The sequence below is a fragment of the Pleurodeles waltl genome, chromosome 2_1 (assembly GCF_031143425.1).
Source record: "Pleurodeles waltl isolate 20211129_DDA chromosome 2_1, aPleWal1.hap1.20221129, whole genome shotgun sequence".
Taxonomy (NCBI): Eukaryota; Metazoa; Chordata; class Amphibia; order Caudata; family Salamandridae; genus Pleurodeles; species Pleurodeles waltl.
In genome coordinates this window covers 374,180,421-374,206,812 of record NC_090438.1, presented here as the reverse complement: position 1 = coordinate 374,206,812, position 26,392 = coordinate 374,180,421, and the positions used below count along the sequence as shown (strand labels likewise).

General features: G+C 39.8%; 1 protein-coding gene across 18 annotated transcripts in view; it reads right to left on the bottom strand.

The window, feature by feature from the left end:
• Positions 1–26,392, bottom strand: part of DACH2 (dachshund family transcription factor 2) — a 732,802-nt gene that overhangs the window by 219,709 nt on the left and 486,701 nt on the right. For all 18 annotated transcript variants that reach the window (XM_069212664.1, XM_069212678.1, XM_069212666.1 and 15 more), the window contains one exon: positions 7,917–8,072. In XM_069212664.1, the coding sequence (XP_069068765.1) occupies positions 7,917–8,072 (156 nt within the window). The remainder of the gene's footprint in view (positions 1–7,916; positions 8,073–26,392) is intronic.

The following is a 26,392-nucleotide window of genomic DNA, read 5'->3' as shown; positions in this document are numbered from 1 at the left end:
AGGAATACTTCTGACCTACTCCTGGTTTGCTTCTAACATTCAGTAGTCAGGCAGGAGCACTCTAAGAATAAGCCTGAGCAATATTTAGTGAATCAGGTCCAATATTGGCACTTTAGTAAGCAATATATACTTCTGATCTATCGATTGTGGCACTTCCTTACATTTTCAGTGCACGCTCCATAAAATAGAATAAAACTTGCCAGGAAGACAATTATTTCATCCACCCCAAACTGCAGTGCTAGATTTGATCTCGAAACAACTGCCAAAGGCATATCCACTACACACAACAGTAGGATATACATCCAAACCATCATAATTCAGGTTTGGAAGGTGGTGTGTGTCCACTGCATGCATCTTTGCGCACCCAATTACGAGAGATAAAAAAAAAAAAAATGCCATATCTCACCCCAAGGATTTACACCAAAAGACACTATCATCTGAGTCTATGGATGTTCATGGTATTGAGACGACAGTCATGCAGGCTCGCTCTGGGCGTTGTCAATTGCAATATGAATATTTGCTGCTGCAAAGACTTCGTGGAAGAGGTTTCCAAATTCCTGATACCTTCTTTTAAATGGTTACACACCAGAAGAGGCCAAAATGCAATAAAGGACAGCTTCAATCCCTCAGACAAACATCTCACCAGTGGCTTGGCTTGAAGAATTTTTTAACAAAATTTTAGCAAAGGAGTCTGCCATATAAGGTTGTAATAACTGTCAGAAATCTTGATTGTAATGTGATGTCTGATAAGCTAGACACATGAGTTAGTGGTGGGTTCCCATATGTTTTCCTCGTAAATTTTGTTATATAATTGAATATTTCTGCATTATCTTTCACAACAAAATGATCTGACCAGAGACTAAGAATAGTTACAATGATCAGCAAAGGTAAAATGTGGATCAAACAACTTGACTTGAAACTAGTCTACCAGATTACACCCCATTTTAAAACACGAATGGGGCTACAGGGAAACATAGGTCCAGCCAGTGGTTAAAATGGGCAGGTACTGTCCACTACTAAGTACCTGCAATCCTTTAATCTGAAAGGGAGAGTACTGGCGTTTCTCAGCACTGCTGCAATACATTTAATGTTAGATTACTGACACTTCTCTGGAGCAAAGTGGTACTCTAAATAGTGAGTACCTCCACGTTCTTATTTCCATGTAAAGCACTAGGTCAAATACTATATGCAAAGACACCACTACATCAATGGTGGAGCACTTTTGGCATTTGAAGCGCAAGTTTGGCTGGTTGTGACCTGTTAGGCCCGACAAATCAAGGGAGAACTCATGACTGCAGGCGCTTACAAGAAGAGACACATAAAAAGGATGTAGTGATCACTGAGGAATCCAATAAATTAATAAATGTGCTAAAATCATAGGCATAAAGGCATTCATTTCTAGAATCTGCCACAGTCTGCTTCAACGGTGCCATAAACTGACACTTCTGGGCACAACAAAGCATGCAGCAAATATTCAGTGTGTTACAATACTTTGTCTGAATCACTGAATACCGCGCACTGTATTAAAATAAAAACTTGGTTAGCGGCTGTACATTACATTAAGCACTTGGTACAGTTGCTGCATTTTATTTCTTACGTGTTGTTGTTAGCCATGGCAACCAAAGGCCTGCAGAGAATAGCTTAAAGATTCTTTCCTACAGTAGGAATGCTGGAAGATTACATAAAAGACATTGCCTGCTCATCGCAGGTGAGGACTTCAAAACATGCATGGGTGGCTCAAGAGCAAATTCAGATTAGAAACAGGTGAGGGCTTAAAACAAGGGTCGGGCATTTAATCATTTGGTAACATAAATGAAAGAGCTTCATCCCTTGTAGTCCACTAATTACTGATGGAATCTGACAGATGCCTTTAGCGCAACTTATTGTTGCATTTCTAACTGTGATCAATTTCCAAGGTTGCAGATGAGTCAAAGCCCATACCGAAGAGGCTATTCTTAGATCTGCAAAACACCCGCCAATTTTGGAGCATTCTGTGAACACGTTTTGTTTTAAAAATATTTGGCACTTCTGCACTGAAGAAATAGCTACATACTGCACAAAGAGCTACAAACTGGGGAAAAGAGAAAATTGGAAATAATGATATTAGATCAGAGAGGTGCAGTAGTACAGGCAAAATATCCCCACTGGAGGTATGCCTCCCCCCCCATGCTGCAGGAGCTTCTAGGGCCTACGGTACGCCCCTCACTGCACTTCATAAACCAAGTGTTATGTAAATGCTGCAATACAATGCATACATAACTGCCGTGGTTGAGCTGGTCAACCCCGAGTCTCATGGCACTCTCAGTATATGGTCAGCGGTGGGTCGTAGCAAAAGAATGACACTCTACAGAACAATAAATGGTGTGTCGTGCTTTTTCAAGTAAGGACGCCTCTGTCACTTACTTCAGTGCCTAATTTGTCCCAGTGGTTTCCACAGGGCATCAACAACGCTTGAGAGGCCCAGTACTCATTTGTAACAATGCTTGTAGGTGGGCTGTATTGACAGTTGACTTCTTTCTCTGTTCCTGCACTTATTTTTTAGAAAGTAACAGAGAGATGTATACAGATTCAGCGGGCGATATGGGGGCGCTGTAAGTGCTGAGTCCATTTGGCCACCATTTCATCCCAAATATTATCTGATCTGCTTGCTGCCAGCCATCAATCACCATTCACTTCCTGGATGCCACTGAGTTCAAAGACTAACACATGCTTTTAGATTTTAATATACAATGGTATGCAGTGCTGGTGGACTGGAGAACACGTGTAGTGTACTGGGAGTACTCAACTGTCCCAGCTAAACATGAGGTATTTAGCTTACTGTTTAAATGACTCCCAGAATATGACAGACTGAACTCTGTAAATTGTGATTTTCCAGCGCTTGAGTTACTAGGCATTAGTCAAGTGAAATTAAAGAGCCTTGTATTCAGTGTGTCCTAATATCCTTGCAATGAAGGGATATCTGCATCTCCAGAACAGCACTGGACAGAGATTTTTAAGAGAAACCATCAAGAAAGACTTGTGTTTTTAGGTGAACTGCAACTGAACTTTCCTTTACCGAACACAGCACATGGCAGACGTGTCTCAGAGATGCTGGGCTATGCTGCAGTAACCGCCACTGCCCAATCCCAACCCAATTGCTGAATCACATGCATACACAAGCCACCAGTCATGGTCTGCGATCACCTGCCCTGAGCCTCCTCACTGGATCCTGATGCTGCATCGCTGGTCCCATCAAACCTTATCATGCCCAGTTTCTGTGCACCCTGCTAAGTGCACAGAAACTGGGTGTGAACTCACTTTATCGGGATCTCCATTGCCCCCAAGTTCATGCTTTCAAAGCCCATTGAACACCTGATCATTCCTGTTATTATTTTATGAAGGGTTTGTACTAGTTCTCATTATATTCGTTGGCACACAGTGACCCATCTGTCCTTGTGAGATAGGGGTTGTGTGTTTCAATAACTTGACAGTGATTGCCTATATTTAAATGGGTGAGGTTAATGTTAAAAAGGCAATTGGAAATTGGCTATTGGACATGAGGTCTAGAATAGATTTCCCACAGAGTTTAATGTCCATATTATACATGAAATGTCTTTCTACTTTTTTCTTTCTCTTGCTTTTTCTTCATCTTCCCTTCACTAACATTTTAAACATTTTCTCATTTTATGTCTGAATTTCCTCATACACATCAACCCTTGTTCTAAACTCTCCTCGTTCTTCCACCATTACATTCTTACTTCAGTCTCTTCCGCTTTTCACTTTGATTATTAAGAGACCCCCATTGTTCAAATTTGGTGGTCTTAGCTTACAACCTGAATGATCTGATATCTGAAAAATCATCACATTCCAATAAATATTTAGGGCCTTCAAAAAATAGTCCTAATCCTTGTTATGGTGAACTCCCATGACACGAGGAAGATCTGCAACATGTCATCTTTTTACTCTTTGCGTCCGGTTCCAACGTTAGTTTCTTATTGTTTCATGGTGTCTGTATTTACTAGCTCTCTATGTATATTTTCTTTGGTTAATGCCTGATTTTCAGCAGTATACACACCACCTTAGAATGATTTTAAAACTGCATTCCGCCATGTATGAGAACAGTTTCAAACTCAAAACATAGAGCTATTGTCTGTGGGCTTTAGAAGCTGCTTCTTTCATTGATCTCTGGTTTACTTATCATTTATATGATGACATATGTGAAATGCAAAGAAGCAGGGACAATGGTGATATCATTTGGAAACAACCAATGATTATATCGAAGACAGTAGTGTAGAAATTACAACACGCTTCCTGGCATTTCCACTGCCAATGACGCAGTCAATCATACAACCATGCTGCAAAGAGTTTAATATTGGACAAGCATATCAGCTTACACTAGGCAATGGATCCCATCATTTCTCAGAAACCCCAGCCAGAATGTCAGAATTAGATCATTTGAATCATCTATCGGTTCAGTTTCTTGCTTCATACCACAACAATCATTTCTGTTGTGACTTCAGTATGTACACATATTTATATCCTCAGAGGACCCCTGCCACACTTCTTGAACAGACCTGAATTAACTACTAAATGTCCATTGATGATACACAAATCGACTTTGATGTGGATAACTGTCCAGAGCTTACCGACATTACATTATGCTTGGACAATGTGTGTCACTTGATGAAAGAGAGCCAACGGTACATGAATAGTCCTAAACTTAAAGTTCTTATGGTCAGAGACATTTAGCGCAATCTACTATTGTCTGCCCGGCAAGCTTTAATACTGTACCATCTTCTTTATGAACCTGAACCTGTGGTCTATTAGACAATAGTCTCACCATTGCTCCTAAAGCCAACTCAGTGACAAAGCGAGCGAACATGAAAATACTCCATCTTCTGCATACTGGCAACAAACTCGACTGATAACGGAATTCATCTTTGTATGCCATGATGCCTATGACATTGTTTTCTTTAGTCTCTTTAAAAAACCTGTGGGCAAGCTCCCAAGACTCAAGCACCAGGCAGCCAGAACTTGCCTTACTTTGCAAACTAGGCCATATCAGGCTATCTCTTGCAATGTTAGTGTGGCTTATAATAGATGCTAAAATTAAATTTAAGGACATGTCTATCTCTACAAAGCACACTGTGACAAAAACCCTGCAGACCTGCAAAAACTGGCATCTCACTCCATCTCAACCAGAATCCTTCTTTGAAACTGCATCCATTTCACCAACCAACATGAGTTCCAACAAATGAAACACAGAGGCGGATCACTATGCATACAAGTTCCTAGACTCTGAAATAGTTTTAACCCACACCGGAACTCACAAAACCATTGAAAACTGAACGAGTTAGAGGGTTTTCGATAATCAACACAATACAAGGAGGGCTCACATCCAAAGAATGATGGAGACGGTTACATACCACATCTAGTTGGAGGAAAACCTTCCATCATAGTCAACAAGCTCTGATTTCATTTCATTGAGCTCTCTGAGAAGCCCCAAAAAGACTACATGCAGCACATTGGTACACTCCTTGTTAAATAGATAAACAAATAAATACATATATGTAATTAAGTGTCTAAATAATATAGAGTTTGTGTTCCCGCAACATATGGATCCTGTGGATTTCTGTTGTGCTGGTTCTGCTTTAGCTCTCCTTCCAGTAGTAAGGGTTAAATAATTTGGGAGTTTCACAGCACAAAGGAAGGCTTGGTGTAAGCACCTTCCCCCTCATATATCTTAGGGGAGGTGGGAAAACAAGACAAACACCACAGACTCTAGAAAAGCTTCTAAGGTTGATATTCAAAGTAGACATCTGAAGAGTTTAAATAAATCGTGTTTGGTCAGATTCATTCACAATGTGTTACTGATGTCTTCAGCAACATATTCAGCTACCTCTGAAACTTTTTTTTAAGTATACCACGTTATGTTGTTCAAGAGCAGAGACAATTCTCCCACAAAATAAGACAGATCTATATAAGAAGTCCATTCGTACACAGAACCGTGTAATGAATGTTCCCAATGAATAGGTTAATCTTGTGAGAATATATCTTGACTATAAGGGAGGATCTAACACATTTTGGCCCTCATTAGGAGTGGCCTGTTTAAATATGGCAACTGCAGTGACTCCTGTTACCTCATATACTGGAATCATGAGCTTTGCGCTACCAACGCACTCCTGTAATTTGCCCTGGGAAATTTCAGAAAGTCGAACCTGTTGAAAATGCCTTTGAATTACAGGAACATGAGGGTTCGGGTATATTAAGCGCCAAAATCTGCAAGCTATTCCCACAAATTGTACTATCTGTGATAATTATCACACCCAAAACAATTCTCAACACCACGATGTCGGATTTTATCTGGTGTGCTAATTATTCCATTTGATAAGGGGGTACTCATTATGGGGCTTTGTGCTGTAATACATTAGTGCAAGGCACCCAAATTGATGAAAATGCTTCCTTCCATAAGCATTATCAATGTAACACCATGGAAAAAGGGATGTACGTGAAAACCTTGACTATCTCTATTAAACTGTCTTCATCTCAGCTCTTTTACCTATTCTGTAAGGACCACACCTAGCAGACTAAGGTGGGTAACAGCCAAAGACTTCCTGTCACGGCTGTGTTCCAGCAACAACATGGCTATCAGGCAATTGATGTTGCCGTTTTGTGAACCTCAGTCACATGATTGGTTAAACTGTTATGCTTTCAACAACTTCCTAACAAGGGAACCATTTGATTGGCTCAGAAAGGTGTACAAATGTTCCGAAGCTATAGTTTTTGCCTTCATGGATCTTTACCCATTTGTGAGCTTTCAGTGGCTGTTTATCATAACATTGGCTGGGCAGAGGCCCCTAGTTAGCCCATTATGTTTTTTCCAGTTTTGCAGCTATCCCGACACCTTGGTCCAGGATCCTTCTGGTTTGTTGTAGAGACTTTCAATTTTATCCATCAACAGACCACCGGTGTTGTGCACTGGGGATGCGTTAAATGGAGAATTTGTACTGCAGCCTGACACTGAGCTTCCTATGTATGCCAGTGTATACCATGTGGAGTAGTCCAGCTGAGCCATGCTAAGAAATCTGGTGAGCTCTAGCATGTGACATATGGAATGGGGACAAACATTACGTTCTCTAAAATACACTAGAAAAATAGTCATTTTTAGCTAACTCACAAAAAAATATATTCTTTCATCTTTCTGTTTACAGCAGGACCAATACCACATATTCACTGACTTTTATAAAAGACACGGTATACTTGTCCCAATGCCCATTGCACCGCTGCTTTTCATGCTGCAAAGGTTTTGCTGTTCCAGCACTTGAAGGAGCTACTAGGCATCTGATTGGACAGCATGGAAAGTATCCAGGAAAGGAGGGAGCAGTTGGTTCGGTTGTTTTGATGCGTGAAATGATTAATTCATACTTTCTTCACTGTTATGAGAAGTACATTTCAAGAAAACGATTGAAAATAAAATGGAAGACCGCACAGCAATGACTGTTGAACTGCTCACAAACTGTTTAAGGAACATTGTTATAAATACGAACCTAAGTCCATAACTAACTAAACAAAATTAGCATTTATAAATTAAATGTCAATTTATGTGTGGTGGAATTAAATACAAATGATATTGTCTCAATCCTTTGCCATTTTTTCTGCATGTATTCCACTTTTGAGTCTTATGCAACAGAAACCTATTATTAAATTGCTTAAGTAGTTTGAGGTTCTACCTCAAGGATGAATCTGTACTCAACACAGGACCAAGAATTCGCACTTAATCACCCATTTATCACAGCATTGCCAATAGCCCCTATTGGAATCTTGATATTTTCAGAAATTCGTCCCCCTGACATTTTCACAGAAAAATACTTGGAATTGCTCCTGCTGTACTCTAGACGCTTCATAGTTACTGTCAGAAGAATTGATGATATACGCACGGTTAGTTAGCAAGTGGTTTTGCTGGAGTGGGCTGAGTGGATGTGCATTTCCAAGGCTCTGCTGGCCCGACAGTGTGACGTGGCTAATGCCATGTTGTGAGCCTGTGTTTATAGGCGACTGCATTTTATCTTTATCCCACGATGATTCGCTTCCACCTGCAAAGCAATCAAAGCAAACACTTCAATGTGTTTTGTTGAAACTGGACCTTGCATTTATTTATTAATATTGAAGGAAATATATTTGGTTGAAACTTGGACAATCATTAGTCAGAATCCCAAACACGATGTACAGCAATAAATATGGATGTTCTGTAAGCACCACAATCAAGAAAGCAATGGTGGGCACCGATTTGTAACTTATACAATCGGATTTACTTGCAGGTGGGAGACAGCCTTAACAACGCGTCTCGAACCACACTGTGCCATTCCAACGCAGCCCGAGCCACAAATGAGTCTTTACAATGCATTCCTTTACCACACAAGTCATTACAACGACTTGCCTTAGGGAACGCACCGCTGGACTGATGTTAGACTTTTAAGTCCAACTCTTTCCCTACTGTGGTACAGACTGGAGTTGGAATAGTAAATTACACTATTTCAAAGTCCAGCAATTTCCCCAATTTCCCCGACTGGTGCCCTGTTTAGGTCTCCCTCTCAGAGTTACCACCAACCTTGAGTAATTGAGTGATAAAGTCCACAGAATCAGGCAAGACCTCTGTTCTCACTGGTTATTTGCCATTTCAGGAACAACTTGGGATGAATAGAAATCGAGGAGGAGCTGCCATCTGTAAGCAGTAAACTTGGCCCCGTATTTCCTCTACAAATTCCAGACATGTGGTAACGTGGCCCTGTTTGTGATCATCTGCATGATGGTACCAAACACTGATTGATGTTTATGTGCAAAGTCTAGTTTTTATTTTGCCTGTTAGAGCCCAATCGTGCCCCTACGCAGACAGAAATTTTGTGTAGTGATGGTTTGGTTTTACTTTCATCTATGGGTTTGAATAATGCATGCATTTTGTGCTTAACAAATAGCACAAAAAGCACAAGTGCTGCAAACAACATCCCCGCGAGTTCTGTTCGTTCACTTTGTTCATGTGCTACCCTTTATAGAATTTTAACCAAAGGGATTATAAATTACACAATATAGTATAATGGCACATTTATTCCATTTGCATATCAAGCATAAATCACAATGTCCAAAGTTGAGTGAGATTACACAAGTGCAGTGAAAATGTCACCTGAGCCTATTTTCTAATTGAAATTAAATAAACCTGTTAGTCACTGTTCATATGTTACCCTTAATACCTTATATTTATCTTCTTAGAAGACAGCATACAGCTTTCACATGGGACAGAGTTAATTTGTTAACACAACGGTTACATAGTTAAACACTTTTTCTATGATCAATTATGTGTTGGTGCATTGGTTGCCCCCCAGTTTTCATGTATGTCACATGTTGCAGGAAAATGTGTGTCCTGGATTTTTTGCTTTCCCTAAAATAGCGAAAAATCTTAATATGGCTACAAAATATATTTTTGTAAAAAATAAAAAATAAATAAAAAAGATCTTTGGATTTGCAGAGTTCGTTGATTGTCTTTTCATTTGAACTGTACAAAAAACGTGGGTGTTGCCTAGTGTCAAACTCATAACTCAATCAATAGTTTTTTAATTTGGTCTGCTTGAGTCTAAGCAATTCTTAGCTGCAGGAGTATTTTCCCAAAAACATGAAAGCAGAGCAGCACACATGAGCACATACTTTAATTTTAAGCACATTAATCAGGCGCTTAAATTATGCCAAGGTGACTCCCCTGTCCTGTTGTGTTATGCTCTGCAACAATCTGACAAAGCTGTTTATTGTCCATATGCTCTCTGACAGCAGAGATGGAAATATATGGCGACGACAGGTGCAGCAAATGTTTATCAGAGCTCTGCCGCGCGCTGCTGGCTTACTGGATTTGCTAGAGAGGCCTCATTTAAAATATAGTCTGAAATTAAAATTCATTATTCGCCAGAAGCTTAACAAAGGCATTCCTTTACACAACTCACATATCAGTCCAGGATTTAGCCTGACGTGTTCAACTAAGCAAATGTAAAACCTAAACAGCAAGTCCCAGGACAGGCCCTTCTAAATTAAAACGCCGCGCGCAGTAAGTATTCCCCCAGCACTCCTCATGGCACCGTGGCAAAAGCCCGAGCATCACTGTTATTGAGTTTCTAAGATTAGTTTGGCTGCAAAGGGAATTAAATCACATGTAAGGCAACAACATATGTGGAGTCAATCTGCGCACCGGGGCACGTTCGCTGCGAAGCTGATATTTATAACTTTGTCAGGACGTACATGGGAACACTTAGAATCGCAGGAAGGCCCGTCAATACGCGTCTACATTCCTCCAGTTACATTGTCAGCCACGCGGCAGAATGAGCGGCTCGGGAAAGCGCCGATTAAAGCGCCGTAGTGGTTAATTAGCAGGGCCACCGCCTCTTGTTTTAAAGGGGCCAGCCAGTGAATGATGTCGCAGTACACGTCAGAACCCCAGCTGAGATCATCAAACACAGCCACGTTCGGGAGCGCCTACTGTTGGGGATTGTTAGGGGTGCGCTACATTGGATTGCCCCCTTTAAAACAGCAGCTCATGGGTGGACCCACCTGTTAGCAGTGTTACTTCTATGTCAAACACAGCATTTTAATCGCAGTGATGATTTAGATTAAAATGGCAGCTTTTTGATCTGTCAAAACAATCTGCTCTTTCATATGACTTTTTTTCAGTTAAGAGTAAATGTTTTTCACTGTGACTGGGGACCAGTTGTTGAGATGGTATTAGCGCCTTTTAACGTAGAAAAGCACTTTACTCTTCATATTCTGTCCCTCGACACAGTGAGCACTGGCAGTTTAGAGTGTCTTTTTGCAGCAAGCATTGGTGTATGCGCGGTGCAGTGATCTGCTTACACGCAGAATGGCCTTGCCCCCCACCCTAGTAGACATTGATATCACACATTGGAAGTTGGGAAACACAATAGACAGCCCTCTTTGCACTGCTCTTCTCTCACTTCCCCTTGCCTTCCCGCCACTGCCAGGTTGCACAGTGCACCCTCTAGCTATGTTCCCTATTATCACAATGTCCTTTCCCTATTTCTTCCTTTCCAATCAAACAAATCGACCCCTCCCCTTCACGTGCTGCGTGCCATATTACTGTGCATTTATATCTCCAGTGCCCATCACAATCTCAGTCAGTCATTAGGTCAAGGAGCCTAGTGCTTAGTTCCTCTTGCCACAATCCATGCTCCATCCACCCTGCACCTCCTCAGAGTTCTCCATACCCCGCCCCACATACTGATCCTTGAATGTGTCCTAGCTGGGAGAGTGTGAGTGCATACACTTGAAACTCTCACTATAGCTTCCTGGGCTCCTTATCTGTACTGTGTGTGGGACAGAATCCTGCACTGCTAATTGTGCTGTCCATATGATGGGCCCCTTATGTTCTTGTCCAATTGCATTTGTTTGCTGACAGATGTCACACAAACCAGGGACAGTCTTTGCCAGCCTGGCCATCCGTCTGCGTCTTCAAATTCAAAAGAGATTAAGAAGAAATGTTGAAATAAATTGTTTTCAGAACTAAAACACGAATAAAAGTAGTCCGAGCATGTCTCGACATGCAAATATGACCTAATAACAAACAATTGCTTGTAAACTATTGAAGTGTACATGATAGAGATGCACCCATCTATATCAACAATGGGCTGGAAAGAAGCTTAGTGTCATTAGTATTTCTTTGTAATTTTGATTTATTTCTGCAACCCTATGCAATTAAATCCTTTGTGTACAGTTTGGAGCACTTTACAATGTAATCCACATTTGTAATGTCTAACTGAGCTTAATATGAAAGAGTTGAGTCACCAGTCCCAGCACTCACCAGACTATAGAAGATCAACCATTTGACACCAACATCCATCATTGAGAACACTGAAATATTAAATAATGTTCGTTTTCATTATGTGATGTAGATTACTAAATGGACTGGATCACCTCTAGATCTATGCTGGACAACATAGCACTGAAGTAAAGATGGTGTCAATGTCTGATTCCCTTCAAACAGGGCAATAATCTGGTTGCCTTGCTGCCTGTGACGCAAGCCACAGAAACCCATGTTGTCGGTACAAAACTCTCCCTGAATGGGTGGGCCTTCACTGCCTTTCAGAATCTTGCCAAACTGCATTTAGGAGGAAGGGATAAAGAAAGTGAATTCCATAGAGATCTGTGATGCCAAAAACATTGGAGCGAGGCCCTCTGCACAAACTTGATTCTATTAGTCATGAATCTTGCTTGCAAAATTTACAGCTGAATGGTATCCGCAAATAAATATTCCACTGGATTTAATCATGTTTGACTAACCGAAAGCAGGCAAAGCCAATCCTCAATTCTAATTACCTTGATATCCATCTGGAGGCATTATCAAGGCTCTACATTTTCTCAAAGTTTCTTGATTTTATATATTCTACTACTGAAGAAACTGGTGGGTATTTTTGACATATGTTTTAAATATACAATCTATCTACTATAAATAATTTTGTTGAAACCACCATCCGCAGATTTGAGACACAACTTTACAAGCTGCCTGATTGCAGCGACAAATAAATGGGCACGTGTGCCCACTGCTAGCATCCTTGGGGGGCTTTGGTATTACAGAAGGGGCTACAAGTGCTTGTGTGGTGCATTCTATGATACACAGCTCGCTGGTGCACATAAAGTGGCAGCACAATCCCACATTTGCATTTGGGTGTGGCCTCATGCAAATGAGGGAACCCTTTGCCTCTGTTCTCGTGCAGGCAATGAGTCAAGGGAGCAGCTAGAAGGCACACTGTCTGTTCTTGAAGCACAAAGCCCGTTCTTAATTCCATAGTGAAATGCACTTTGTGGAGAACAGTTTCAGTAATAAATCAGTGCTTCAGACAGAATGTATTGTTTAACAAAGCTAAAGGTGACTTTTCTGATTTTACATTCCGAACTACATAATTAACTTTATTTCTCTTCTAATGCCACAGTCAACAGAATAGTCCAGTATTTCACTTACTGTTTTCAAGAAACATTACACTTTTGAAAAAGTTTTCAAGCTAACTGCCTTAATGTAAACACATAATATTAAAATTACATACTACATAGTAAATAACATCGAATTTGGAATCCTGAGTTTTTGGTCACATTATCTTCAACCTTTTACTTTACGGTGTCACCATATTACAGCTGCATTTTAAATATATATTTGCTGAAAGTAAATATATACTAGATGTAGATTGACTGAAAAATACTGAAGCTATGGCCCCAAACCAAAGCCTAAAAATCCACTCAAACTCACCAGTTTTATTATGCTACAAAAACAATAACTTGTGTCTCTACCATGAATTTCTTGTGGGATGATATCAATTTATACATATCAAAATATTTTTGAAGGCACAATTTGAGAGCTTTCAACCTCTCTCACACCACCCACTAGTACTATCAGCTATGTGGAATCCATATGTGGAAGCTATTTTGCTGGCATACACACAAAATTATCTACATAGATGAGTATATTGTTTTGACTTTGGTTCATACCAAGCCTTCCAACCTTGTTATTACTTTAGGCAAGTGCTTAATTTGAGCCCGTGGTTGTCGGTGGGGGCCACAGGCACTCATTTTTGGAGACTGGCACTTATATTTTGCTGATCAGATATTGTCAGAGGGCAAGAGAGGAGGAAAACAGACAAAGGGGAAAAAAGCAGGAGGAGAAAGACTGAAAAACATCTCAAAGGGAGAAAGGGGGAACCTGGGAGAGTGAGTTAAAAGGGCCTGAGGTGTCTTGTACTGGATTAAAGAGGCCTGAGGTTTGACTGAAGATTAGGCATGACGTGCAAAATACCAATAGTCTGGGATGTGGCCCAGAGTAATTACCATTGGCTGATAGTAATTCAAGAACCCCATCCTGAATGTTTTTGCGTACTTTAGTTTGTCACCTTAAGTGAGACAGGAATGCCCAGACCTGGGTCCTGTGTGCACTGTGTCAATGGAACTAAGCAATTCATGGCTGATGATTTCCAAGATGAAATCGGTCCTTGGTTGATTTTGTTCTGGTTCAGGGAAGACAAGGCCTGGTACTTCAGTCTGCACTGTTCCAATTGGAGCAGGAACAAGATTATTTGCATACGACTGGGTCCAAACGTAGGTAGCATTGTGTGCAAAATGATGATGGACCAGGATACAGCCCAAATAATTACCAGTGACTGAGATTAATTCAAGCATTCCATCCGTTACCTCTTAGTATACTTTAGATCTAGTTTGAGGGTTATATTTTTGTATGTTTTCTAAAACCCATGGGTCATTTCATATGTATGATAATAGAAACTTGGCTTTGAAGGTTGTCCTTACAGAGTCAGCCATAGCAAGAGTTAGCAAGATCAATGAAATATATGCTGATAGTAATTCCTATGACTCATTCTCATGCATCTCATTTTCCATCCTTGTTATTTTACTGATAGTCTGATTCCTAATGCGCAACACTCTTTCCCTATTTCACATGTGAGAAAGTAGAGACAGCTATGTGGACTTAGCAATCTTTATCTGTAGTCAAATTCTATGTTTTTGTTTATGTAGTACAAGAGGGAAGATTTCAGTCGAAACGACCACGGTACTTTTGCAAAGTGCATTACATTTTCATAAGAAAATGCCTACAAATGGTCAGTTTGTGTTTTTTAGCGATTACCAACAAGCTGGAAGCTTTATCTGCTGTCGGCTTTGACTAGCGTCTACTACGTGTAGGGGAGGTTTGTACTCCTGCGGTTGTGTAGTACCTGTAGATGTCTGTGTGAATGTGCATGCGAGGAAAGCGATGCACCAGTGTCATATTCTGTACCTGTTTCGTGTTCATGTAAAGAAGCATCCGCTACTCATGCCTAAAATGCCAATGCAATCATATTCTGTAAGTGGGAAGCTTGCACTGCTCTTTGCCATGCTGCACATATTTTGGTCATGATAGTTGAGTTTCACAAGAATGTTGTTGCTATACAAACGCACAACCATTGGCTTCGGTCAGTGATTGTTCTACTTTGATCTCAGTTCTCATTTTGAGTTAAATGCATTTCAAGCATACCTGTGATTTCGCCCAATGTTTAAGTAAGAGGTTATCTTGTCTTCCTGTTATTTCAAAAACAAATTTCGTGACATTTGTGTGGGAATTTAGAAGTGACCGCAAGATGGACCTTTCATTCTTGAATACTTTTTACATTAGTGAGAATGAATAGTTATTTTCCTTAAGGTGCTGATAATATCCCCCACTGGGGCTCTCACCCACCGGACACACATGAAACGAGGGCTAGGAAGCCATCTCCTGAGCATAGCTTTAATCAAGTTGCCACCTTCAAGTACAAAGACAGCATCAAGGCAAAGAGGCTGACCTCAGAGGAAAGGGTTTTCAAGTAAAGATAGTGTGGTATAAATAAAAGGTTTACGCTTCTGTTCGCACCACATCAATCACTGCTGTGTATACGGAAAAATATCAAATATTAGAAAAACGTAGGAATTAGAGTGGGATAGAAACAGAAGAAGTAAATGAGAAAAGGTTGAAAAGAGAATTAATTGTCTTGAAGGCACTGATGCATATGTCTGTGGAATATCGTGAATACATTTGCCATATAATTTCACACTTTTGTGGATTTCCTCAAATGTGTTCCTACTTATTTAAAAATGACTCAGTCTATGAAGTGGCATGTGCCCTCTTCCCTAGTACAGGAGAACATACACTTTACATTAAAGGTACCTCAGATGGAGCTAGAGTTTACGTCAAGGGCAAGCACCCTCCTTGTGAGGGATACTGAAAAAGGAAATATTCTGGATCCTGATGTGGCACAAGATAGTTTGGGGTTGTATGAAATTGTTGGGTGTGCGAGCGTAAGGGACTGAATGCACATATTTGTATTTATTTATTTATAAAGTGCTACAAATATCAGGTTTATCTGTGCTAGTTTAGGCTGAAGATGAAAGGGGGAAAAAAATTAGGGGGTAAGGATACAAGTAATATAAAAGGGGGTAGGACGAGGGACAGGAAAAGCAGATGATGAAGAAGAGGAAAAACAAGGCAGGGTCTGAACAGACAGGTTAGTCATTATTCTTCACTCTTGAAATTATTGAATTTAGAATTGTTTCTACATGACAGGGATAATTGCTTACACAATGCAATGACTGTTGTCACTAGTTATTTCCTACTAAGACATTTACATTCCCATTTAGTGGTGGTCAGTTTTTAGTGCAGATTTCATTGAGTTTTGGCCTGTACAAAGAGATTTGTGAGGGACCTCGAAGCACTCTTATCAATAAACTTCCAAACAATGCTTAGGCTATCAATCTTGGCCTGTGTTTCAACTGGCTAGTTCATACGGGAATCTACAGGGAGATTAAAGGCAGAAGATCAAAATTGAGAGATCCCATAAATTACAGGTAGTGGAAGACAGCATGAGCACTCCATCTGCATGCTCTAACCAAGAGGAACAAAATCATCATTTCAGAAATCATGCCTTCCAGACCTAAGGTGAGAAGATTGTAGTCAAGACAGCTTGGTGACCCATGGTGCTGAATAAAGTTGAGAGTCGGGGATGAGAAGAAGGAATGCATCTAAAACATTTTAAGCACCAGAGGACATCCACTATTTAAGCAGAGGTATGTTAGTGCAGTAGCAAGGCAGGACCATGATAGGTATTCCTGCACTTGGTGATGCTTGTGTGCATATCATTGAAGCACAACTGTTCTTTAAAGAGGTTTTCCTTGGTAAGGTTAATAGGAAAATAGTAGATGATAGAAAGTTCACCTGGATCTAAATGTTGCTCCTTCCTTAGGACTTGTCAGTTTAAATAAAGCAGGGGAGAGATTCTTGAATTCAATTATGGAGCAAGGACGAATGCAGTCAGGAAATTAACGTATGGCGAATGCGGGTGAATCTCTGAGCTAAATGTGCTATTTGGAAATGGGAGAGGCTTAATGTAATTTTTTAAGACAGCTTTAAAGTCAATGGTGGGTTTCGTACTAGTATTGATAAAGGAGTCAGGTAAGCCCTTTGCACTGTGACATGGGAGTAGTGTAGGTGCTGCTTTTATTGCTACAAGATTTTGTAAGGAATTTTCTATCATTGCTTTTTTATGGAAACACATTTATTTGGGCGTCAAGCACTTAAAACTTCATAAAAATATAATTCATTTATACAGTCCTGAAGCAATAAACAAACATTAAACAACAATAGTATAGAAGAAGTTATTCAAACCAATGGGTGCGTGCTTTAGATAAGAATTATCTATAATATCCCACTTATAATGCTTTGGCTTCTAAGAGTTCATATGAACATATTAACAAGAATCACACTAGAAAAGCTAAAATCAAATTAGATGTATATAGACACTTAATTCAAGAGTCACAACAATAAAATACAAGCTATCAATAAAAATTATCCATAATATTGCACTTTCAATGTTTTAGCTATAATTCTTAGGGACATGTAAGCAGAAGTCACACCAATGAGACTAGAACCAATTCAAAATGTCTGAAAACTATTAATTCAAAAGTCATAACAATAGACCCAACCTATTCCTTTGGAGCCACACTGCATATAAATAACAGCTGAGGGCAAAAGTTATAAAAGGACTAGTAACAGTTAAAAGGATTTGAAAAGAGACTTTATAATGTCTCATACTCAGAGCTATAAAAAGCATCCTAATCCAAGTTTTTCTTGGCCTAGTGAACATTGGACCTAATAATAATAAATGTTAAACATCTCCAATCCTGTCACTGGAAGTTATACAATAATGGAGATTTGGTTGATTTAGACTTTCAATTACAGCTGTCAATATACTGACCAACAACGTACCCAGTCTGAATTTAATATACAGTGTTCTTGCCTGGCTGGGTACAATTGCATCCATATAGGGGTCCAAGGAGGGACATGTATATTAGACAGGAACTCATTCAAAAGTCTACCTAGTTTGGAACGTCTATGATAGGAATCAATCTTGAAATTCCAAATTGCCTCTTTTACGATGGTCTTAGTGCTGTAATTGATTGATGTTAGGTTGCTCCAGTAGTTACCCAATCCTAAATCACTGTGGTGTGATTTAATATGAAGAAGCCAATGAATTGAGTACACATTCCCCAAGGTCATAATTTCTACTAAGACAGACCTGGAGTGTGATAGCTCCGGAGGGTGACCACAATCTGACCCAAAAATGAAGAGGTTTTAAGGTAGCTAAATCTCTAAACCTTCTGAGACCCATATTAAAGAATAGGGGGATCAAATTGGTACTTTGTGGCAGACTAAATAAAGGTCTTAAGAAATTGTCCTAAGAAACCAGAGGAGTTACCTTCTCCCCTGATTTCTGCCCTATAAAAAACTGCAGTTTGTGCCTTTGCTCAGTAGACCTTACTAGCCAAGGAAACTTAATTAGAGGCAGTAGCTTTATATCTCTTAATGACCGCAAAAGCTCTATGTAAAAGGGTCAGTTCACTTTTCTGTATATGTAATCTCCAGATAGAAGATTTATCTATTCAGCCAAGTAATCAAAGCTATCAACTACATGCAAAGTCAGCCCCTTCATCAAAACCCCTCCTCTAAATGACCTATTGGGATTGCATGCCATGACCTTGGTTTTTAGTGTGTTCACATCCAGAGCTCGAAGATCACAAAAATCACCAAAATGATTAAGCAGCATCTACAATCCCGCCGAGGTATGAGAAACTGAAAGAGTTTTATTAGCAAAAACTAAAGCTGGGTCAGGAGTCCCTCCCAGTTTAGAGGAATCATGGATGCAAGTACTAAAATATTTTATAACATCATTTATATAAAAGGGATATAGGGTTGGGGACAGCATATAACCTTAACACACTCCACCCTCAGCAGGTATGCAATCTGTGAGCCTGCCCCTTTCCCCTATCTCACTTGGGTGAATTTGTCCTCAGGAAGTCTAATCAAGATACCTAACAATGCAGGGTTGACTCCATTGAAGCAAAGGTGGACCATAAACATTGCCTATAGATGAGATCAAATGCAGCTCTTATATCCACAAAAGCTACATATAAGTGGTCTTTTCTGAGCCTAAGATATTTCCCCATAATGAGGGTGAGGTCAAAGATCTGATCAACTGTGCTCACCTTAGCACAAAATCCTGCCTGAAAGGAAGAAAGGATCAGATATTCTGTTATCCAGTCGAGCAGTTTGTCTAGGACTTGGTGACAAAACACTTTCTCACAGTTGGCAATTAATCTAACTTGTCAATTAAACTAATATATATATATATATATATATGTATATAACCGTAACTGATGTATACGTTTGCTAAGCAGGCCTAAAGAGTATATATATATATATATATATATATATTTTTTTTTTTTAAGGAAAAAAATGAATCTTCTTTTGCAAGTACGCAAGCTGTGTGTTAAAGTTAGGGACAATAATTGCATAGCGGAAGCAGACCATGATTGTACCATCTCTGCTTCTAACTTTTGGTTGCCCCTAGCTTCAACTTCTATGTCAGTAAGAGAGGCAATGCCAACGAATGGCTCGAATGTGACATTGAAATCTCCTGCAATCAAGAGAAGTGATTTGTCTGACTTACTTAAAAGACAATGCATACGTAGATTTAACTTTGGGGATTCTGTATTTTTATGCACTGGGCAATTGTACACATTACATAACGTAATCCTACAACCATTGCTTCAACTCAGAACTATCCCAATAACATCTTTTCTGTACATTTCTAGCTTTTTAATGACTAAATTAAGAGAGGTTTCTGACCCACATTAATAACTCTGAGGAAGGGCAACTGGCCCTTGCTAGAATGGCCTTGGTACTATAGTTTTAGTAACCTGACCTGAATGGTGGTTCCAAACCCCATGTGTTCTGAAAAAGTATTATGTCTAATTGATCAACAAAAGTTCCCCACTCAAGATTTATGATTTTCCCTTGTAAGCCTACTACATTCCATAATAAAATCTGAATGAAGGGTAAACTCTCTTTCACACTAGAAGAATAATTCTGGGGATGAATACTAAGACAATTTTATGCAGATTTGCTGGATTGTTGCATGCATATATTTATAGATGATGGACTATCGGCAATGCCATGAGGAAGGCAAGGCAAGAAAGTAACAAAGGGAGATACGATGTAGGGATAGATATGCAAAGATTTTTTGATTCTATAAGACAATGACATAGGAGACTCCAGAGTGTAGGACCCTCTACTCCCAGTGAGCAACAACTATCAAGTTTATTAAATGAAAGTTACTGGATCATTTGGGAGGTAGCTGAGTGAAGTTTTTTTACAGGTGTAGGGTACCAACCTTTACAGGTACTTTTGGTCTCAGTACCTTTAGCGTTTATTTGTGATGAACACTTTTAAAGATAATTCTTGAGTCATATGGCAGCAAGTGTAAGGTCTGGTGAGCTAAACTGATATTCACATATTTTTACAGATTCATACGCATCATGTAGTCCTTCTCAAAGCTTGTGAGGTAGTTAGGCCTGCATAGATTATGTAGCAACAAATGAGTCATTCCTTCAGTATACTTCGTTTCAGTTTAATTTAATGATTTCACTACAGGACAGGAAGAATTCCCTGCAGGACGGTCAGCTTTTGGTTGAAACTCACACCAGGATGTTCGTTCTAACAAGAGGCTCTACACCAGAAATTTAAGCTTATGGACTTACTGGTAATTGGTTTCTACTGGATGTATGTTTAGGTACCAGTTGAACAGTAACCGGGCTTAATATGCCCCACCTTGTAATAGGAAGTCAGTCTTGGCTCCATTCAAACAGAGAAAGGTTTCTCTCATCTAGAAATTGATATGATCTTGTTGCTCGATTCACAATGATTAAATGTGACTTACTCATATAGTAATTCTGGCTTACTCTTGAACTTCAGATGTAAGTCAGGAGCACTGACATTGTAACTGCCTATGGATTTGTGTCATCAGCAGAAATCTGGAATGGCACGTGATACAGATTTAGGATATGCTCCAAAGGGAACATAGACGCAGAAAAACAAGTGAGAAAGAGGGGAGGTATAAGATTCCAATGATCTGAAACATTCTTGCTGGCTGCACTCTGAGAGGAAGGCACACATCCAATTTAGCCAGGGCATATTATGTTCGTTTGTAAATGCAAGCCACCAGTCTCTGAGCATGAAATATGTACCTTACCGTCCATGCATTATTGCAGTTGTTTTGTGACTATTTGTCCTGTATATTAGTGTCAAAAGGGAGTTTAAGATTGGCTGGCCATTGGAAAATTGGAGAGCAGAAGTGAATGCACTGTTGGTATATTCAGGAGAGGAACAAGACGATTGCACACTTCATGTAGCTTTGAACTAATTCCAAGCAGAGAGATATTGTTTTCAGATGGCCACTTGGGTACCAATTATCGGGAATACTTACTTCTAATAGAACACAGGGCTAATTCCCACAATAAATTGGATGCTTTGATTATTAAAACTGAGCTTATTATCGACTTCCACAAGTTTTAAGGTAGTAAAGGGTATCCAAATTTGAAGAATAGAAAATAAGTCTATGGCGTGATTTGGGGCTTGTGTAAAATAGATTAACTGATTTACATCATAATAGTCCATCCTACACAACTGTGTAGCACGGACTATTATGATGTAATCTCTTGATGTAAATCTATTGCACAACTGTTACACAACTGTGACAGCAATTCATAACAGGAATTAGAAACTTAAGGTTTATAACAAAAAGGCATAATTAACCAAAGTCCAAGAACCAACTTCAAATAATGTCTATGAAATGATTTAAGGCCACCATAAAGAACCACAACCCACATCAAGAAGGGACAGCTGACAGACGTGGTTTGAGGGGTAATCCTGGATGATAGTTGATATTAACTCTGTTGCTTTGTATAGCTGCCTTCAATTGCCTTTGCTACATTTGTTAATTTTGGGAGGCTTGGTTTTGCTGCTAGGCAGATGTCTTCAGCTCTTTGAGACAGGAGTGGTTGTGAAGGCCGATTCATCTTTCCATGCGCTTCCTAGCCATATTAATGACATGGTTTAAGATGATGTTGAATCTTTTTCACTGAACATATAAAAGATAGTTTATTTGTGCTCCAGTATGGCAATGTAGGCTGAGTTCAGTTAAAAGGGTGTTATGGGCAGACAAATAAAGTGGTATATTCTTGACTGTCACAGCTTATGAGTTCCACAACATTTTCTAGACCCTAGTTCTGTGTACCATAGGATTTCCAACTTCCGATATTCTCATGCACGTTTTTATTGATCTCTACTGCAAACGTGAGAAATAAAGCGGGTGTAAGTGGAGGAAAAATGGCGCTCAGGGTGCCTAATCCACCCAAATAGACAATGGGGAACCCCAACAGGGAAACACCCAACCCTAAAGGTCAGAAAACCTTATAACTCAGACAAAAACTCAACGAGGTGCCCCTAACACATACAATAAACAAAAAAATATAATACAATGTCAAAATCACCATATATAAGTTTCAATACACCCAGTGCACTCGCTGGGCGTCCTGAATTGGAGGCGCCGGCATTAGATTTCGGAGTTATTGATAGATACATGTGGCGTTCTGACACGGAGCCGCCAATTTCTGCACCTGTGAATCTTCAAGTTTGAGAGTATTGGGTGTATTGAAACTTATATATGGTGATTTTGACATTGCGAGATATCAATTACGGATTACCTGACATTACTAAGCTTTACCAATGGTGTCATTGGATATGCAAGCCCTGAAGAAGTCGTAAGGGATGTTAATTTGTCCCAAAGACGAAACACGTGTTGGCTGGAAGTTGGAAATACATATTGCTTTGGATTGTGGACTGTTCAATATGAAATCATATTCTTAATAAACTTTGGACTGATCGATTACTTGTACTGATCTACGTCAAGACTTATTGATGGTATTATGGACTGATTGTCACAAGAATTTGTAGATGCTTCAAAAATTATATTTTTTTGTTTATTGTATGTGTTAGGGGCACCTCGTTGAGTTTTCTACTGCAAACGTGTTTTCATGTGTCCATACAAAATACATTCCAATATTTCAACTAAGTAATTATTGTAAATATTTTTCCAATATTAAGAAAAAGACATGTCACACTTCGAACCACACACTGGATTTGCCCACTACTCAACCATGTGAAAATCCTGAATGCCCTTTTTGTCATGTATCATGCCCACCACAGTTCTCACAGACTGAACTGTCTGATGATCCACCACCAAATTAAATTCAATATTTTGCATCCCTTGTTAGGAACACATTGACCAAACCAACAACTCTATTCCCAGTTCACTTTAGTCTATCGTAGAGAACAACAATCTCAAATTGATTTGCTAGCCATTAAAAACAAGTATTTGCAATGCAATGGGTCTCAAGTTTGCTCACGTTAGAGCTATTAGCGTTGTAAATTTCTAAGTGGACTTTTCTTACCACACAACCTTAAAATAAAAAGTAAATCAGTTGACATAAGCGAACCGATTCAAATCGCTGCCGTGAGCGTGAAGAGAGAGACAAAAGGAAAAAGAAGTTTGTGCCCAGTCAAAGTTATCGGCAAAAGTGAAATTATCCATGTAACAGGGTCGATGGCATAGGCAGTAACAAATCCATCCTAAGGAGGGACAAATGTAAAGCAGTTATCAACGAAAACAAAGGATTTTTGAAAGGCAAGCCCACAAACAAGTGATAGTGATGGGTGTGTGGTGGGCGTGGTTAAAAGCCCAGGTACATACCAACACTTCGGGATAGCACGCTGCTATCCTCAATCTAAAAACGAACAGCAGCATTTCAGCAACTTTTCTTAAAAGTACAGCATTTTGTTTTGTATGCTGCAGCATTACACCTAGATGACACTATTTTTCTGCAATTCAAACAGGTGTGTTGAGAAGCAAAAGTATTGGCTCGTTGTAGGTAATGATACCTTTTATTAGTATGAAGGTCTTAACAGGTCTATACTCTAATAAGATCACATGAAATATTTTTGTTGTCATAGAAGAGAAATTTCGTTGTGATATGCAAGAGCGCTGAGAAAGAACGAGGCCTTTTTTGTTATATAAAGTCATCATGAGTTCTAGTTACACTGGAAATGAATATCAGGAATAGAAAAAGGTCAGCATTTGAGAAGTTGAAAATGGCCATCAGGGGAATTCCCACAAGCAAAGATATTTCTGCTTGCTGCACGCTGAGCACTGAACACTGACGATCTTCAGCAAAATGTGCTATTACCCTAGAGGAAAAGAGAGCAGAATCCAAAGAGGAAGAGGAAACCCTTACAGACAGACCTATTACATCTGCCATGAAAAGAAAAATTGAGCCAGAATCATTTTATCTCAGGAAAATGACATCAGAACTGTGGCTTGAAATCAATTATAGGCTAAGGTTCTGCTGTCAAATCTCATTACAAGTCAGGCCTTAGTGATGAGGACTGCGGCCATGCTGCTGATCTCCAATAAAACTACAGTCCACCTGTGCTTCGTAAGTGGATTAGGGATCCCAGGGCAGTACATCTGTAAAATATTTGCTCAGTTTTCCCCCTATACAAACAAATCCCATGAATATTCACTTTTTATTGGTGTTCTTATATATTTTAGAGATCATTTTTACTCCAGGAAAATCTTTTATCAGTAAAATGCAGGTTCTCCTATCAATGAACTTTGCAGCTGCCTTAGTTATGTATAGACGTTAGTTATTGATTAGGTCTCACCTGCTCCAGCGCATGTGCTGCATGAGCTCTCGCTTGTGAGAAATATTGCATACAACAAGGGGTTTTCCGCCCACCCATTGTTTCCCATTTGTTAACTTCAGTATCACTACAGGCTGCTTCCTTCTAATTGGCCAGCACGTGCTGGCTTCCCTTCCTCTTCTTTCCACTGAAGCAGGGACCAAGTAGTAATTGTTTCAACATGAGTGTTGTCCTTCCACTGATTGTGCTGTGATTGAGGTGCTATTTTTATAATTTTAACTTCTTCCATTGTCATCCCTGTTTGTGTTGCTTTTCCCTCCCGGGTTGCTCATGTTGCTTCTTCCCTTCCCACTCCTGTGTCTGCATTGCTTCTTTCCCCTCCCACCCCCTCCCACATGAGTCCGTGTTGCTTCATACACTCCCACCACATCCTATTTCTGTGTTGCTTTTTCTTCAAAATCCCTGACCCCTTTTGTCATTGTTAATTCTTCCCCCTCCCATGCCCCATTGTCTGTATTACTTATTCCCACTTCAAACCCCTTATCTATGTTGCTTTTTCCCCTCTCACCCTCTACCATCCCTTTGTAATAAAAAAAACAAAAGAACACTATGGTGGGGCCAGAGTTGGCCAGGTCGTACTGTTTATTTTGTCCTGTTGCCCTTTCCCTCCTACTCAACCTATCATTGTCAATGTTACCAGTTACTCCCAACCCTCCCTCCCATTGCACGTTTCCACCTACCATAAGAAAAAAAACTGCCACAGCATAGCCAATGCAAGTTGCCTCATTGTGATTTTTTTTTATAATTGTTAGCCATGCTACATACTAGCTGTGCTGATATACAGCATGGGTAAAAGACATTGGCAAAGCCAATAGCGCTTGCACAGGCGAGACCTATTGGCTTTGTCAGCACATTTGTGCTGCATTCTTAAAGTTTGGTAGAAAATCAACATATTACTCCTTTTGAAATAAAGAGTGTCAGGTGCTACCTTGAAGAGGGCACAAAACCAAATTGATTGTGAGAGCTTTGATCCTCAAACGTGACTTGGGGCAAGCACATGATTCAAGTCCTCTGTATTGGCTGCTTGATATTGGTTTGAAATTCCAGAATAGTGCTTTCTATCTGCTTTGCTTCATGTGGGAGGGTGGGTCAGTGGAGAAACAGCTAAATGCCTCAGCTTCCTACAAAAGTAACACTGGACATTCACAATTTTAAGATTATCTACTAGAAGGGATGTAGAAAGAGCAAGGAGAGTGGTGTTGGAGAGGCAGGTTGAGTCCAAATCTGTGGCACACAGTGGACAACTACATTTATCATGGAAATGTGTGTGCCAATGGCAAAAGGAGCCTTATGCAAAATCTTAGAAGTGTAATTGACTGCACCCCCTTGCCTAGGATGTTTTGTTGGAGGACCCCTGGCCCTCAATAAAGGAGGCAGTTGTGTGGTCCTTACTTTTAAATCACTTTTTGCACAGTAGTTCTGAAACAATTTTCACAGAAGGGTTGCAGCCACCAATGCTACATCACTGAAGCCATAGGGATTGTGAAAATTCAAAGCATCACACAAAGAACAGTGGTAGCAAATGTATTCAGCTTGCAGTAGTAAGGGTGCAGTATGTAACTGTTGCAAATATTTTACTAAAGTCTAGTAGTGCCGTATGATTACAGACAGCACATTTTTTGCATTTAAATGGCCACTAAAATTTCTCAGACATAGCTTTACTGATAAAAAGTGTGTGAACTAAAATGCTTAGAAATTGGG